This window comes from Amblyraja radiata, chromosome 11, assembly GCF_010909765.2.
Source record: "Amblyraja radiata isolate CabotCenter1 chromosome 11, sAmbRad1.1.pri, whole genome shotgun sequence".
Taxonomy (NCBI): domain Eukaryota; kingdom Metazoa; phylum Chordata; class Chondrichthyes; order Rajiformes; family Rajidae; genus Amblyraja; species Amblyraja radiata.
This window is the reverse complement of record NC_045966.1, coordinates 1,117,660-1,131,795: the sequence shown is the minus strand read 5'-3', so window position 1 is coordinate 1,131,795 and position 14,136 is coordinate 1,117,660. Positions and strand designations below refer to the sequence as shown.

The following is a 14,136-nucleotide window of genomic DNA, read 5'->3' as shown; positions in this document are numbered from 1 at the left end:
GGAGAAGGCAGGAGAGTGTGGTGGAGCGGGAAAGATAGATCAGCCACGATTCAATGATGGAATGGACTCAATTGACTGAACGGCCTAATTCAGTTCTTATGTCTTATGAACACTATTCCACCATCAGTTTAATATTTACATAATTACTATACAGGAATCCCAGCTCTCCTGCTCTGAGAGCTACATGTCGTCTTCTTCACATTCCTCTTCTATTAAACCTTGCCAGGTTGGCAGTTCCTGAATATCTGAAAAGGGAAAGACCTGAAGGTAGGATTGTAGTGAGGGCAGTGTAATCAACTATTCTTACACTTCTATACTTAAATATGAGTGACAATGTATAGTAAGACTCACTGAACTAAATGCAAAAAAAGGAATTTCACTGCACCTAGGTACATGACAATAAAGTATAATTGAAATGATTGGAGAAAATTGAGCATTGGGGTATGAGGAAAGGACAGTTTTTTTTCTGATTCTAGCCCCACCATTGGCCAGTGTTGGTCTCTCTAAATGTCATTGGCAAGTAGGATTAAGAAGATTTCTAAAATAATTTAATATGAATATTAGGAGCAATAATATTGTTGGGAAAGGGTAGGTCCACTTAAGGACAAAGAATGGGATTTGTGGGGATTTGCAGGATGTAGGCCCTTAATGAGATGCCAGAAGACTGGAGAATACCCAACGTAGTTCCTTTGTTTAAGGCGAAGGCAACAGAAACAAGCCAGGAATTATAGGCCGGTGAGCCTTATATCGGTGGTAGGGACATTATTGCCAAATATTTTTAGGATCAGGAATGTCACATATGGACAAGCATGGAATGATTAGGAATAGTCAGCATGGTTTTGTTGAAAGGTCTGTCTTACAAATTTACTAGAATTTTGTGTGAAGTTGACGAAACTGATTGATGAGGTTACAGCTGTGGATATTGTCTACATGGACTTTATTAAAACATTTGACAAAGATGTTTGGACACATTTGACCAACCTAACCTCATGTTAGGTTGGCCCAAAAGATTAAGTCCATGGGATCTGTGGTGAGCTGGTAATAAATCCAGGATTAATTTGGTCATAGAAAACATAGTAGTTGTCAAGGGATGTTCTATTGGGAAGAAGGTACAGGAGCCTAAACAGCTTCTTCCCAGCAACCATCAGACTCTTGAACACTACACAACACTAACCTCAGCAACTATGATCTTCTATCAACATTGTTTTGATGCGCTACAGACTTTGGTTTTGCACTATTATTGTTACTTATTATTACTGATTATTAAGTTACTGTACTATAGATGATTATATAGCATTATTGTTATAGTGTGCTATTTCATGAATGGGCCTGCAACACTGCAGCAATAAGATTTCATTGTTCCATTGCCAGTACAACTGACAATTAAACACTCTTGACTAAAATTAGAGTTAAGATATTCAGGAGGATGATCAGCAAAGTGGACATAAGTCTTCCATTCCCTTCCTTGGCGTTTGCAAGACAGTAAATGTTAATAAAGTCTTGTTCGTTGATGATTTGATGGGATTTGGACAAAGGGAGAGAAACAAGGTACTGCTCACTGCACCAGAACAATGCATTAGCCACTGTCAATTCCCACCAAGTACAGCGTAGGAACTTACAAAAAATAAACCTTTACATATTTGGTTAAATCTCCAGCAACGAAAGTAAAGCAGAGAGATCATCATTATTTATTTTCTCCTTTATTCATCAATGTTTGTTGAAAATCCAGCAGAAAAATGTCAATCAAATCAGCACAGTGCATTGAGCTTAAAGAAGTTATCCATAATAGCACCTGTGTGAGAGAGACAAAGACGGTTTTACAAACATTTTTTTTGTAATTGACAGGATGGTTGTATCCTTTTCAAATGACTGTGCAACATTCCCTGTGGAGTCACTGCCAGAGGATGGGCTTTTATTTTTCACCATGCTGACACCGTGAGCTTCTGTAACTAAAACCTGCCAATATGCAGATGGCTGACAGCAGATCCTTGCAGGAGGGAAATCACCCTGTGTGATTCGTAAGTGCATAGTGTTTCAAGGGGTGGCTCGGGGAAAGGACTCAGGGAATCCTGCTTGCAGTCATTGTTTCACAGCATTTGAATTTGACAACAATTAAAATAATCTTATTAGAATCACTCATCTAACTACTTGGAAATTCCTGTATCACTTAATTAAGCATCAAGGTGAAGATGAAGAGCGAGGGATAAGACAGTATTGATCACTTCGGTAAACTGAGGCAATCTCCTGGAAAACTATGCAGCACCTCACAAGTTCACGGGGAAGTGATGCTACTGAATGAATGGATGTTGCAAAGATGGGGAGGTGTGTGAGAGGGAGGAAGTGCATTACAAAAGCCCAGGAGCTCAGAGCATTGTTCAAGGAGGAATGTTCTTCATGCACGAAAGTTACAGAAACAGCCAGGATCCGGCCCAGCCAGGTTTCTGCATGGATATAGATGCACGTTGGAAAAGCCTGCAGTACAGTCTAATGCTTGTACCTGCTCCTGTGGACTGAGGGGAAATGGATGTGGTCTCCTACCGTACACGTGGAGTTTGGGTGACCTCAGCGAAATAGGAGATGTGGCAAAAATCAGCAGCTACTCAGCCGCTGAGAGTGAACATGATCCTGACCTCTGGCAGCAGGTCTGTCGAGCAGCTGGAAGGAGAGGTCAGCGTGGATACAGGATGCATTTTGGTGTCAGAGTTTCAAGGGAAACAGATGTGAAAAAGCTGGTGGTTCTCTGAGAAGGTACCAGTTTTCTTCAGGCCAGAGAGGCTCAAAATCTATTTTGTGAGCGGCACTGCATTCAGCTTCATTTGGGGAATTTTCGTACTGCATAAAAGTACACAGAGAATGAAAATCTGCCTAAAATTAAGGGGTAATTTTTCTCAGCAGGCGCTAAGGCACCCAGACATATACGTGAATTTGCTCTGGTCCAAGATTGTTAACCCAGTCTTCTTTTTGCAGCACTGTTTGATTTTGCAGGGTGCAGGAATTTGTAGCCCATCTGAAGCAAGCAAGGGAGGGAAAGTCGAACAGCCTGTGAGCAGTTCATTGATGACGTCAGTACTGCCACCCTGTAACCCGGGGCTTCAAAAACAGGAAGAATGCGTGGAATTTTATAAATGTTCAACAAAACTGATCTGTCTTCGAGATGATTAAGAAAGAACTGCAGATGCTGGAAAAAAGGCAGACAAAAAAGCTGGAGAAACTCAGCGGGTGAGGCAGCATCTATGGAGCGAAGGAATAGGCGACGTTTCGGGTCGAGACCCTTCTTCAGACTGATGTCGGGGGGGTGGGGGGTGGGGGGGCGAGATAAAGAAAGGAAGAGGCGGAGACAGTAAGAAGGAAGGAGAAAACAAGGACTACCTGAAATTGGAGAAGTCAATGTTCATACCGCTGGGGTGTAAACTACCCAAGCGAGATGAGATGTGCAATGGCCTCCTAACATCAACCACAGTGCACTTTAGACCCACGCTCCTGATATTTAGTCACCCAGTGCAGAGGTGGGGGGGGGGGGAAGAAGTGGAGGGGGTTTCCCTGTCGGTCTGCTCCTGGGCCTGGCCAGGATGGCCATTCGCGGGTCCAGGCAGCGGGTGGTCGGTGGTCACACCACAGTTTGTTTTGAATAAACTTGAATAAACATCAGGCAATTGAGGAAATTCAGAGTGTCTCCGAGGATCCTCCAGTGCTTCTACGCAGCGGCGGTGGAAAGCATCTTGTTCGGGAACATTACCATCTGGTTTGGGAATTGCTCTGCCAAGGACAAGAAGGCTCTGCAGAGAGTAGTTTGTTCGGCCGAACGTACTATGGGAACTTCACTTGCCCCCCCTGCAGGAACTATACATCAGGAGGTGCAACTCCAGAGCCAACAATATCATGAGAGACCCCTTCCACCCCTGCAACGGACTGTTCCAGCTGCTACGGTCAGGCAAACGCCTCCGTTGCCATACGGTGAGAACGGAGAGGTTGAGAAGGAGTTTCTTCCCAGAGGCCATTCGGACTGTAAACGCCTATCTCACCAGGGACTAACTCTACTGAACGTTTTTCCTTCCATTATTTATTATGTAAAAGAATATGTGTGTTATGATTGTGTTTATAGTTTGTTTGGTTGTTTATCTTTTGAACAAAAGTCCGCGAGCATTGCCACTTTCATTTCACTGCACATCTCGTATGTGTATGTGACAAATAAACTTGACTTGACTTGACTTGACATCAACCACAGCTCCAGTATAAACTGATTACATCATTCTTCTGATGGAGGAACTCAGTGGGTCAGGCCTAATCTGGTGTGTTCCTCCACCAGCCAATTTTGTTCACGATCCAGCATTTATGGTCTCGTGTGTCTCTGGATAATTATTCTGCTGCATTGATCATTTGCCTTTCCATCAGACTTGCGGTGAGCTCGCACATTGTGCAGCAAATAGTTTATCTCCTTCTGCTTGCAAAATTAAACTTTTCCATTGTGACTTTTCAACTAAATGTTATCATCAGGTTGAGTAACTAGAATTGTGTTTCTGTGCAATATTTCCTGCTAAACAGGTTTAGTTGAACAATCTATTAAAAAAAAGCCCTACTTTCTCATTCAAGACCATGTTATTGGAGAACTGGAAAAGGTTTTCAACACAGCTGGAAATTGGCCAGACTCTGCAACTCCTCTTAGCGGTCTGGCAGCAGGATGGAACGCTGTCTCTGCATCATAGTGCAGCCACAATCCACATCTCCTCAAACTCCATGGTGGATATTGGCAGAATTATCTTGCGCATTTACTCTTTCCATACAATACGGTAGTGGTGTTGAACTTTTAAATAGGCACAATGATATGCATTGAATGGGGGGGGATATGGATTATATGCAGGTAGATAAGACTTGGTCTTGGCATCATGTTCGGCACTGATATTGTGGGCCGAAGGGCCTGTTCCTAATGCTGTACATTTCTACGTTCTGGCTGCAACTTTACCACTCCAGGTACAGCTGAAGTAAATATTATTTTGTTGATTGTTATTATGCCTCTAAACGGGAGCAGTATGTGGCATGAATATCCTATTGTCTGGAATTATCCTCCAGTTTAATAACCACTTGCTGCAGATGTTCTGTTTCTTTGGTCCTCCCTCTTTCATGGTCGTGCCCATCAAACTGACATTGTTTTCACATGAAAACGCTGGAGACTCGAGAGGTGACGATAATTATACCGTGAGATGTGCAGCAGCAGCCCTGTGTACTCCACTGGGAATCATGAGGCAGCACTGAGCAGAAGACAGGACAGTGGTTCTCCTCAGTGACATTCCCCTACAACAGAATGTACACAGAAATATCCGGAGGATCAGGTTTCAGAGGAATTATATAATAGGGGGTTTCTACTCATGTTATCTAATTAATAATCAATTTCTGATACTAAGCTGTTAGCAATGTGTGATTGGAATGGTACAGCTGCTGTTTGTGGCCAATAACAACTGGAGTGAGAAACGAATAGGTTTTGTAATGCTGGACTAAACGTTCATAGAAGAGGAAGCACCTGGTTGGCAGAGGTCAGGAGATAACAAGTAATGCACTCACCTTCCGTATTATATTATGCTTGATCAAGCCCTAGGTTGTGGTTAGGAGGCAACAGGATGGGATGAAAATTGGCAAAAAATAATCACCAGCAAATCCAAACATTACATCTGAATGAATTTTAATGTAGTCGTAGTTGAACCTGTAATTAGTTATGACTAATATCACGCCAAATCTTTTTGAGGAGCTGATAAAATTAATAAAATGAAAAATAAAATGAGGCTGTCAAGGCCACAGCTAGATCTGGTGTTATGGACTTTATGGAACACATCTGTGAAACTTCTCTCATTTGTGGCGGTGACGTCAGGTGAGTCTGCACTCTGCAGCGCAAGGCAACAGGAATGTACCTTAGATATTCCTCTCTATACCCTCCAGCCCGTGACTTTCTGCCCACCAACAGAAAAGGCAATAATCACGCTGGAGGATGGAGGAGGAATTCTATTCCAAGGATGTTAGTTACCCTCCAGCTGAGCCTGTACCTCAGGCTGAGCGAACTCAGTGAGCTACCTCACTGGGTCACACGTCACCCATGTCATTTGAACCTGCACATTTACAGGCCTTCTGGTCAGATGGCCAGGTTATCATTTTCAACAATAGCTGTAGGCTGCCTGACAACACCACCTCCTGGCTGCCATCAACAATCTGCATCCAGGCTTTCCTGGATCAAGCTGTCACCCTCGGATGTGCTCCTGTCCTGAACCAGGCTGCTTCTCTGCTCCGCTGAGTCGGACTGCCCATTTACGGTGATAAGGATACCCTGGGCTTGAATGATCTCTTCTTTAGTTGAACATTTTCTCTTAATTTCTTCATAGCTGAAGATGGAAAGAAAGAAAATTGTTAAAAGAAGACAGAAATAAAATCATGTTACATTTATATAGAATATCTGAAAACATCAGAACATAAGCAGACCATTCATGTCCCTAAGCCTGTGTGGTTATTTATTAGATCTCTGCTACTTTTATCTGGTGCAGTTAACATAGTAATGGAATGGGAGGACAGTTAAAGTCTGGTCAGAGGAAGTGGACTTCACACTTCAGCAGTGTTTTGGAAACACTGACTGGAAGGCGTTTGCAGCCCAGGCCACCCTTGACTCCCACACGGACATTGATTCCTACACATCCTTTGTTCTGGACTTTATAAACTCCACCATCAATAGTGTCACCTCCCTCAAACAGGTGACCATATTCCCGAATCAGAAGCCATGGATGAACAGCGAGGTCAGGCTACTGCTGAAAGCACGGGACACCGCTTTCAGGTCAGGCGATGCTCGAGCCTACTGTTCAGCCAGGGCTAACCTGAAGAGGGGCATCAAGAAGGCCTAGCACTGCCATAAGCTCAGGATTGAGGAGCACTTCAACAACAACTCCGACCCCCGACGCATGTGGCAAGGCATCCAGGCCATCATGGACTACAGACCCTCCAACACCACCCCCACATCCAGCGACGCCTCCTTCCTTGAGGAGCTTAATCACTTCTATGGCCGCTTCGACAGGGACAATCTAGAGACAGCCATCAAGGCTGTGCTACCTGCCGATCACCAACCCCTCACACTCACCCCCTACGACGTATACGTGGCACTGAGTAGGACCAATGCACGTAAAGCTGCTGGCCCTGACGGCATCCCCGGGCGCGTGCTCAGGGCCTGTGCTGCGCAGCTGACAGACGTCTGGACTGACATCTTCAACCTGTCACTTGCCCAAGCAGTTGTCCCCACATGCCTTATAACCACCTCCATCGTGCCAGTGCCAAAACACTCCACTGCGGCAAGCCTCAACGACTTCCGCCCAGTTGCACTTACCCCCATCATCACCAAGTGCTTCGAGAGGCTGGTCCTGGCACACCTCAAAAGCTGCCTACCCCCCACACTGGATCCCTATCAGTTTGCCTACTGCAAGAACAGGAGTACGGAGGATGCCATCTCAACGGCACTTCACTCCGCCCTCTCCCACCTCGACAACAGAGACACTTACGTAAGAATGCTGTTCATCGATTACAGCTCAGCATTCAACACCATTATACCATCAAAACTGATCACCAAACTCGGTAACCTGGGCATCGACCCCTCCCTCTGCAACTGGATACTGGACTTTCTAACCAACAGACCCCAGTCTGTTAGGTTAGACAAGCACACCTCTTCAACCCTCACCCTGAACAGGGCTGTGTGCTGAGCCCCCTCCTCTACTCCCTCTTCACCTATGACTGCACACCTGTACATGGTACTAACACCATCATCAAGTATGCAGATGATACAACGGTGATTGGCCTCATCAGCAACAACGATGAGTCGGCCTACAGGGAGGAGGTCCAGCACTTAGCAGCATGGTGCGCTGACAACAACCTGGCCCTTAACTCCAAGAAGACCAAGGAGCTCATTGTAGACTTCAGGAAGTCCAGGGGCGGCACGCACACCCCCATCCACATTAACGGGACGGAGGTGGAACGTGTTTCTAGCTTCAGGTTCCTGGGAGTCAACATCTTCGATGACCTCTCTTGGACCCACAATACCTCAACTCTGATCAAGAAGGCTCACCAGCGTCTCTTCTTCCTGAGGAGACTGAAGAAGGTCCATCTGTCTCCTCAGATCCTGGTGAACTTCTACCGCTGCACCATCGAGAGCATCCTTACCAACTGCATCACAATATGGTATGGCAACTGCTCTGTCTCCGACCGGAAGGCATTGCAGAGGGTGGTGAAAATTGCCCAACGCATCACCGGTTCCTCGCTCCCCTCCATTGAGTCTGTCCAAAGCAAGCGTTGTCTGCGGAGGGCGCTCAGCATCGCCAAGTACTGCTCTCACCCCAACCATGGACTGTTTATCCTCCTACCATCCGGGAGCCGCTACAGTTCTCTCCGTTGCCGAACCAGCAGGTCCAGGAACAGCTTCTTCCCGGCGGCTGTCACTCTACTCAACAACGTACCTCGGTGACTGCCAATCACCCCCCCCCCCCGGACACTTATTATTATTTATTCAAATCATTTGCTATGTCGCTCTTCCAGGGAGATGCTGAATGCATTTCGTTGTCTCTGCACTGTACACTGACAATGACAATTAAAATTGAATCTGAATCTGAATCTGAATCTGAATTACATCCTGAGCTGCTGGATCCAAATAATGGATGGGAGAAAGTGAATTGGAGAGGGATTCCAGAGGTTGGGTCACGTAAACAGCTTTGCTTTATCCAATGTACTAACCATTCGCCTTGGGTGAACTGAATGAGCTGATGGCTACACTGGTTAAAATTGGTGAAAATGCTGCAGCTTTGCCTCTTGTACTCAGGAGCTGACCCATTCTCACTGAGGTCCACAGAGACCAATCCCAGTGCTGGTTAAAGTGACTGAACATGACAGGACCATCGAAACTCACCTTCAGCGGGTTAGATGACCAGAGCAGTGGCCACGACACTGGGATTGCCTGAGGTCTTACAGGAGATGACCAGCTCCCAGCTAACAAGGAATGTTCAGGCTTCAAACTGGAATTCTAAAGATCCCAACAGACCCTCAACACGGACCTGAAAGGTGAGGACCCAACAGGCAGAGGCCCTGGACTCTGGTCCTGCCTCACCGCCCAGTCGCCATCTGTCTCTCTGGGCTGATCCTGTCCACATTTGGGAGAAATAGCTCAGGCCCAGGCCAGAAAGTACAATCTATTTATTCCTCAGCACAATACCGTAGGTTTTAGCAGACTTCCATCACGCTGCCAACTAGGTGTGTTAATGGCGAGAGGCACGGCTGGGAGTGTGCCCGGTGAGCAGGCCCAAGCCCTCCAGTAGGCCCGGCAAGCCCACCGTGGATGTTGATGGGACCCAAGCCACGAGAGCGAGGAGGGGCCCGCAGCAAACGCCGAGAGTGCGGCGGGCTGTTGGAGAGTGAGATGGACCATCAGAGAATAAGGTGGGCCGTCGGTAGGTCCCGGTGGGTACCACGGAGCAATATAGAGAGGACCCGCCGGTTGGGCAGACACACGGTGGAGGTCGGAGGGGCCTGCTGTGGGAGTGCCAGAGGTTGGATGGAGCGTGGTGAGCGAAGATCTCTAAGATCTTTGGTGGTGAGTGCCGGAGATTGGATGGGTTTGTGGTGGGTCCCGGAGGTCGGACAAGTACAAAGAGGGACCGAGGGGGGGGGGGCAGAGAACAAAGACGGTCCATTGGGACTTCATTAAACACTTTGTCAATGCCCCTACCTGGTGATTCTTTGCATACTTTGTGTATGGTATGCAAAACAAAGAATTTCACAGACGTGTCGCATGTGATAATAATAAAGTATCATGAATCATTCATTCTTGACACTACAAGATGTTTAAAATGAACAGGAAAATATTGTCAGAAGACAAATCAACTGTTAGCTCAGGATGCCTCTGCACCTCTCAGAAATGATTATGTTTTGAACCTGGGTCAAGGCAGGAAGCAGTTCCAGTCCCCAGTTACCTGCCGGAGCTGCTGCTCTCCCGGTCTTCGGAGCTGGGAGCCCGTGGCTCGGGGCTGGACTGCAGGTTACTGCTCTTCCTGTAATCGCCGTCCTTCAGGCTAAGTGACTTGGTGGAGGCAGAATCACTGGCATCTGTATCACTTCCGTCTGTCAGGGATAGAAAAGAGCAATGCTTCATTATCCAGCCCAGGTGTCAAGAGTGTTTAATTGTCATATGCACTGGCAATGGAACAATAACATTCTTACTTGCTGCAGCCTAAGGCCTGTAAACCCAATAACATGCAGATAAATAAATAAGAATACAACAAATTAATAATCAATAACACCAGGTAACCAGGCCGTAATAGTCCAAAAACGGAAGCCCGTAGTGTAACCAAGTGCAGTATTCAAGAGCCTGATAGTTGCTGGGAAGAAGTTGTTCTTGAATCTGGAGGTTTTGGTTCACAGGCTTCTGTATCTTCATCCCTATGGCAGCAGTGAAATGAGTGACCAGGATGGTGTGGGCCTTTGATGATATTGGCTGCCTATTTGAGACAATACCTCCTGTTGATCCCTTCAACGGTGGGGAGTTCAGCACCTCTATTGGAGCAGGCAGTGTCCACCACTCTCTGTAAGCTCGCTCATTCCTGGCCATTCAAGTTACCAAATTAGACGGAGATATAACCAGTCAATATGCTCTCTACTAGAGACCTGTAGCTGTGTTAGTGTCAGCAGGTATCAATGTCATGGGTTCTATTGGACAAGGTGCCACATGAGCAGCGGGGAAGAGGATAAAATCAGAGAGCAGTAGACATCACCAATACCAAGCTGAATTTCATCCTCTCCTTTGTTTGTAAACTGTTATTGCACTCATAAAGGAATGAAAGTGGATGCTGTGCACACCTTTCAAGTGGCATTATTAAGGTACATCATATGTATAAAAGTAAGATGCAGTGTATTAATGAAGATGGCTGGATAGAACGGAAGTTGCCTGAAGGACTAAACACAAACATTGGTACATGTTCAATGTCGGCACAGGTGTTGATGGAATCTTGAGTAAAATACAAATTGCTGCAGGAACTCAGCAGGTCAGGCAACATCTGTGATGGGAATGGACAGACGACTTTGAATGCAGAGGCGTAAATGGGAAATGATAAACTCTGGAAGAAAACTGGACCAAATCATGAAGCACTGCAGTCAGCTGATACAGGCAGACAGAAACGGTTCAACATGAAAGGAGACATCACCGACGAAAATAAATCAAAGACACTGCAGAAGCTGGAAATAAGAAATGAAGTGGAAAGTGCTGGAAACAACTCAACAGGTCAGGGAGAAACCACAGAAAGAGAAAGTTGACATTTCAGGTCTGTGGTCTTCGGAACTAGGGAAGGGAGAGATGCAGAATAGTTTTAGGTATAACAGAAGGTGGGGAAGGGAGCAAAGTTATCAGTACATTCAACATTACGTCTGTAATGAGAAATCAAAATGGCTGAATGGGAACAATAAGCCTCTAGGTCTGTGTAATGGGAGGTCAAAGTGGCAGATGGATATGAATAGATATGTTTTCAAGATGGCGTCACGTGCACAACGCGAGGCTCTGCGTCTCCACAGTTTTTGCAAGTTAGTAATTTTCTGGTTAATAATTACCGTAGTTTTCGTTCGGAACAGTCGAGCGAAGACTTCGTATGGCCGTCAAGAACTACTGGATCTCGGTCTTCTCTGTACAACCAGTACACTAAGCGACTTCCAACTACCGCCGGAGATCACCAGGACACCGCGGTCTAGTGTGCCAGCTCCTCCGACAGGAAGTGCCCGGAGGCGGCGCAGAGACCGCAAACAAAGACGTGGGAAGCGGGGAGACTATCGGGCTAGGCTAAAGCTAAACCCTCACCAGCCAGCTCTGCCAAGCATTTTCCTCGCCAATGTTCGGTCCCTGGTGAATAAAATCGATGAACTACGGCTGCGAATCACCTCACATAAACGGATCGCTGACTGCAACGCCATGGTCTTTACCGAAACATGGCTTAACGACTAGATAGATAGATAGATAGATAGATAGATAGATAGATAGATAGATAGATAGATAGATAGATAGATAGATAGATAGATAGATAGATAGATAGATAGATAGATAGATAGATAGATAGATAGATAGATAGATAGATAGATAGATAGATAGATAGATAGATAGATAGATAGATAGATAGATAGATAGATAGATAGATAGATAGATAGATAGATAGATAGATAGATAGATAGATAGATAGATAGATAGATAGATAGATAGATAGATAGATAGATAGATAGATAGATAGATAGATAGATAGATAGATAGATAGATAGATAGATAGATAGATAGATAGATAGATAGATAGATAGATAGATAGATAGATAGATAGATAGATAGATAGATAGATAGATAGATAGATAGATAGATAGATAGATAGATAGATAGATAGATAGATAGATAGATAGATAGATAGATAGATAGATAGATAGATAGATAGATAGATAGATAGATAGATAGATAGATAGATAGATAGATAGATAGATAGATAGATAGATAGATAGATAGATAGATAGATAGATAGATAGATAGATAGATAGATAGATAGATAGATAGATAGATAGATAGATAGATAGATAGATAGATAGATAGATAGATAGATAGATAGATAGATAGATAGATAGATAGATAGATAGATAGATAGATAGATAGATAGATAGATAGATAGATAGATAGATAGATAGATAGATAGATAGATAGATAGATAGATAGATAGATAGATAGATAGATAGATAGATAGATAGATAGATAGATAGATAGATAGATAGATAGATAGATAGATAGATAGATAGATAGATAGATAGATAGATAGATAGATAGATAGATAGATAGATAGATAGATAGATAGATAGATAGATAGATAGATAGATAGATAGATAGATAGATAGATAGATAGATAGATAGATAGATAGATAGATAGATAGATAGATAGATAGATAGATAGATAGATAGATAGATAGATAGATAGATAGATAGATAGATAGATAGATAGATAGATAGATAGATAGATAGATAGATAGATAGATAGATAGATAGATAGATAGATAGATAGATAGATAGATAGATAGATAGATAGATAGATAGATAGATAGATAGATAGATCCTTTATTGTCATTCAGACCTTTCGGTCTGAACGAAATTATGTTGCCTGCAGTCATACACAGAATCAATAATAACAAAACATACAATAAACACAAATTAAACATCCACCACAGTGAGTTCACCAAGCACATCATCACTGTGATGGAGGCAAAGTCTTAGTCTCCGTCTCTGCCCTCCTTGTCCTCCCTCTGCGCTGAGGCGATCGATCCAGGCCGAAGATGCCGCTCTCCAGTCCAGCGGACCTCCGTGGTGATGTCGCCGCCGCCGATAGCCGGAACGCCGTCTCCGATCCGAGACGGCCCGCCACAGCATCAGCTCCGGACAGCCGCCACAGCATCAGCTCCGGGCAGCCGCCCCAGCTCCAGGTCCCGCAGTCTCCGTTCCGGGCCGCCGCCCCAGCTCCGGGTCCCTCAGCCTCCGCTCCGGGCCGCTGCTCCAGCTCCGGGCCGCCGCCCCAGCTCCGGGTCCCGCAGTCGCCGTTCCAGGTCCCGCAGTCTCCGCTCCGGGCCGCCGCCCCAGCTCCGGGCAGCCGCCCCAGCTCCGGGCAGCTGCCCCAGCTCCAGGCCGCTGCCCCAGCTCCGGGTCCCGCAGTCTCAGCTCCGAGCCCCGCTGCATCAGCTCCAGGCCGCCGCCGAAAGCCAGAACGCCGCACCAGCAAGTCGGGCCACCGCTGCCTTAGCCCCGAAGACGGCCAGCCTCTCGTTGGTAAGTCCTGGCTGGCTCTGCTTCCGGAGCTTCGGGGTCGGTCGCAGGTTGGAGGCCGCCCACTCCGCCATTAGGCCTCAGCGCAGACGGAGGCAGAGAAGGGGGATATGACACGAAAAAGTCGCATTCTCCCGAAGGAAGAAACAGAGGACATGTTTCACCCCCTCTAACACAACCCAACAAACTAAAACTTAACCAAAACAAGACAAAAAAAACAACAGAAAAAAGTAAAGACAGACGGACTGCAGGCGAGCCGCAGCTGTTAACAGCGCCGCCACTTCCGGAGCGCCTATATACCCGTCCTG

The 14,136-nt window shown here is 45.7% G+C and overlaps 1 protein-coding gene across 1 annotated transcript in view; it reads right to left on the bottom strand.

Moving 5' to 3' along the window:
- Positions 1-4,218: 4,218 nt before the first annotated feature.
- The window catches only part of LOC116978210 (shootin-1-like), a 61,328-nt gene continuing 51,410 nt past the window's right edge, over positions 4,219-14,136 (bottom strand). The window contains exons 16-17 of the mRNA XM_033029188.1: positions 9,978-10,125; positions 4,219-6,365 (exon numbers count right to left, since the gene is read on the bottom strand). Coding sequence (XP_032885079.1) covers positions 6,188-6,365; positions 9,978-10,125 — 326 coding nt within the window. The 3' untranslated portion in view covers positions 4,219-6,187. The remainder of the gene's footprint in view (positions 6,366-9,977; positions 10,126-14,136) is intronic.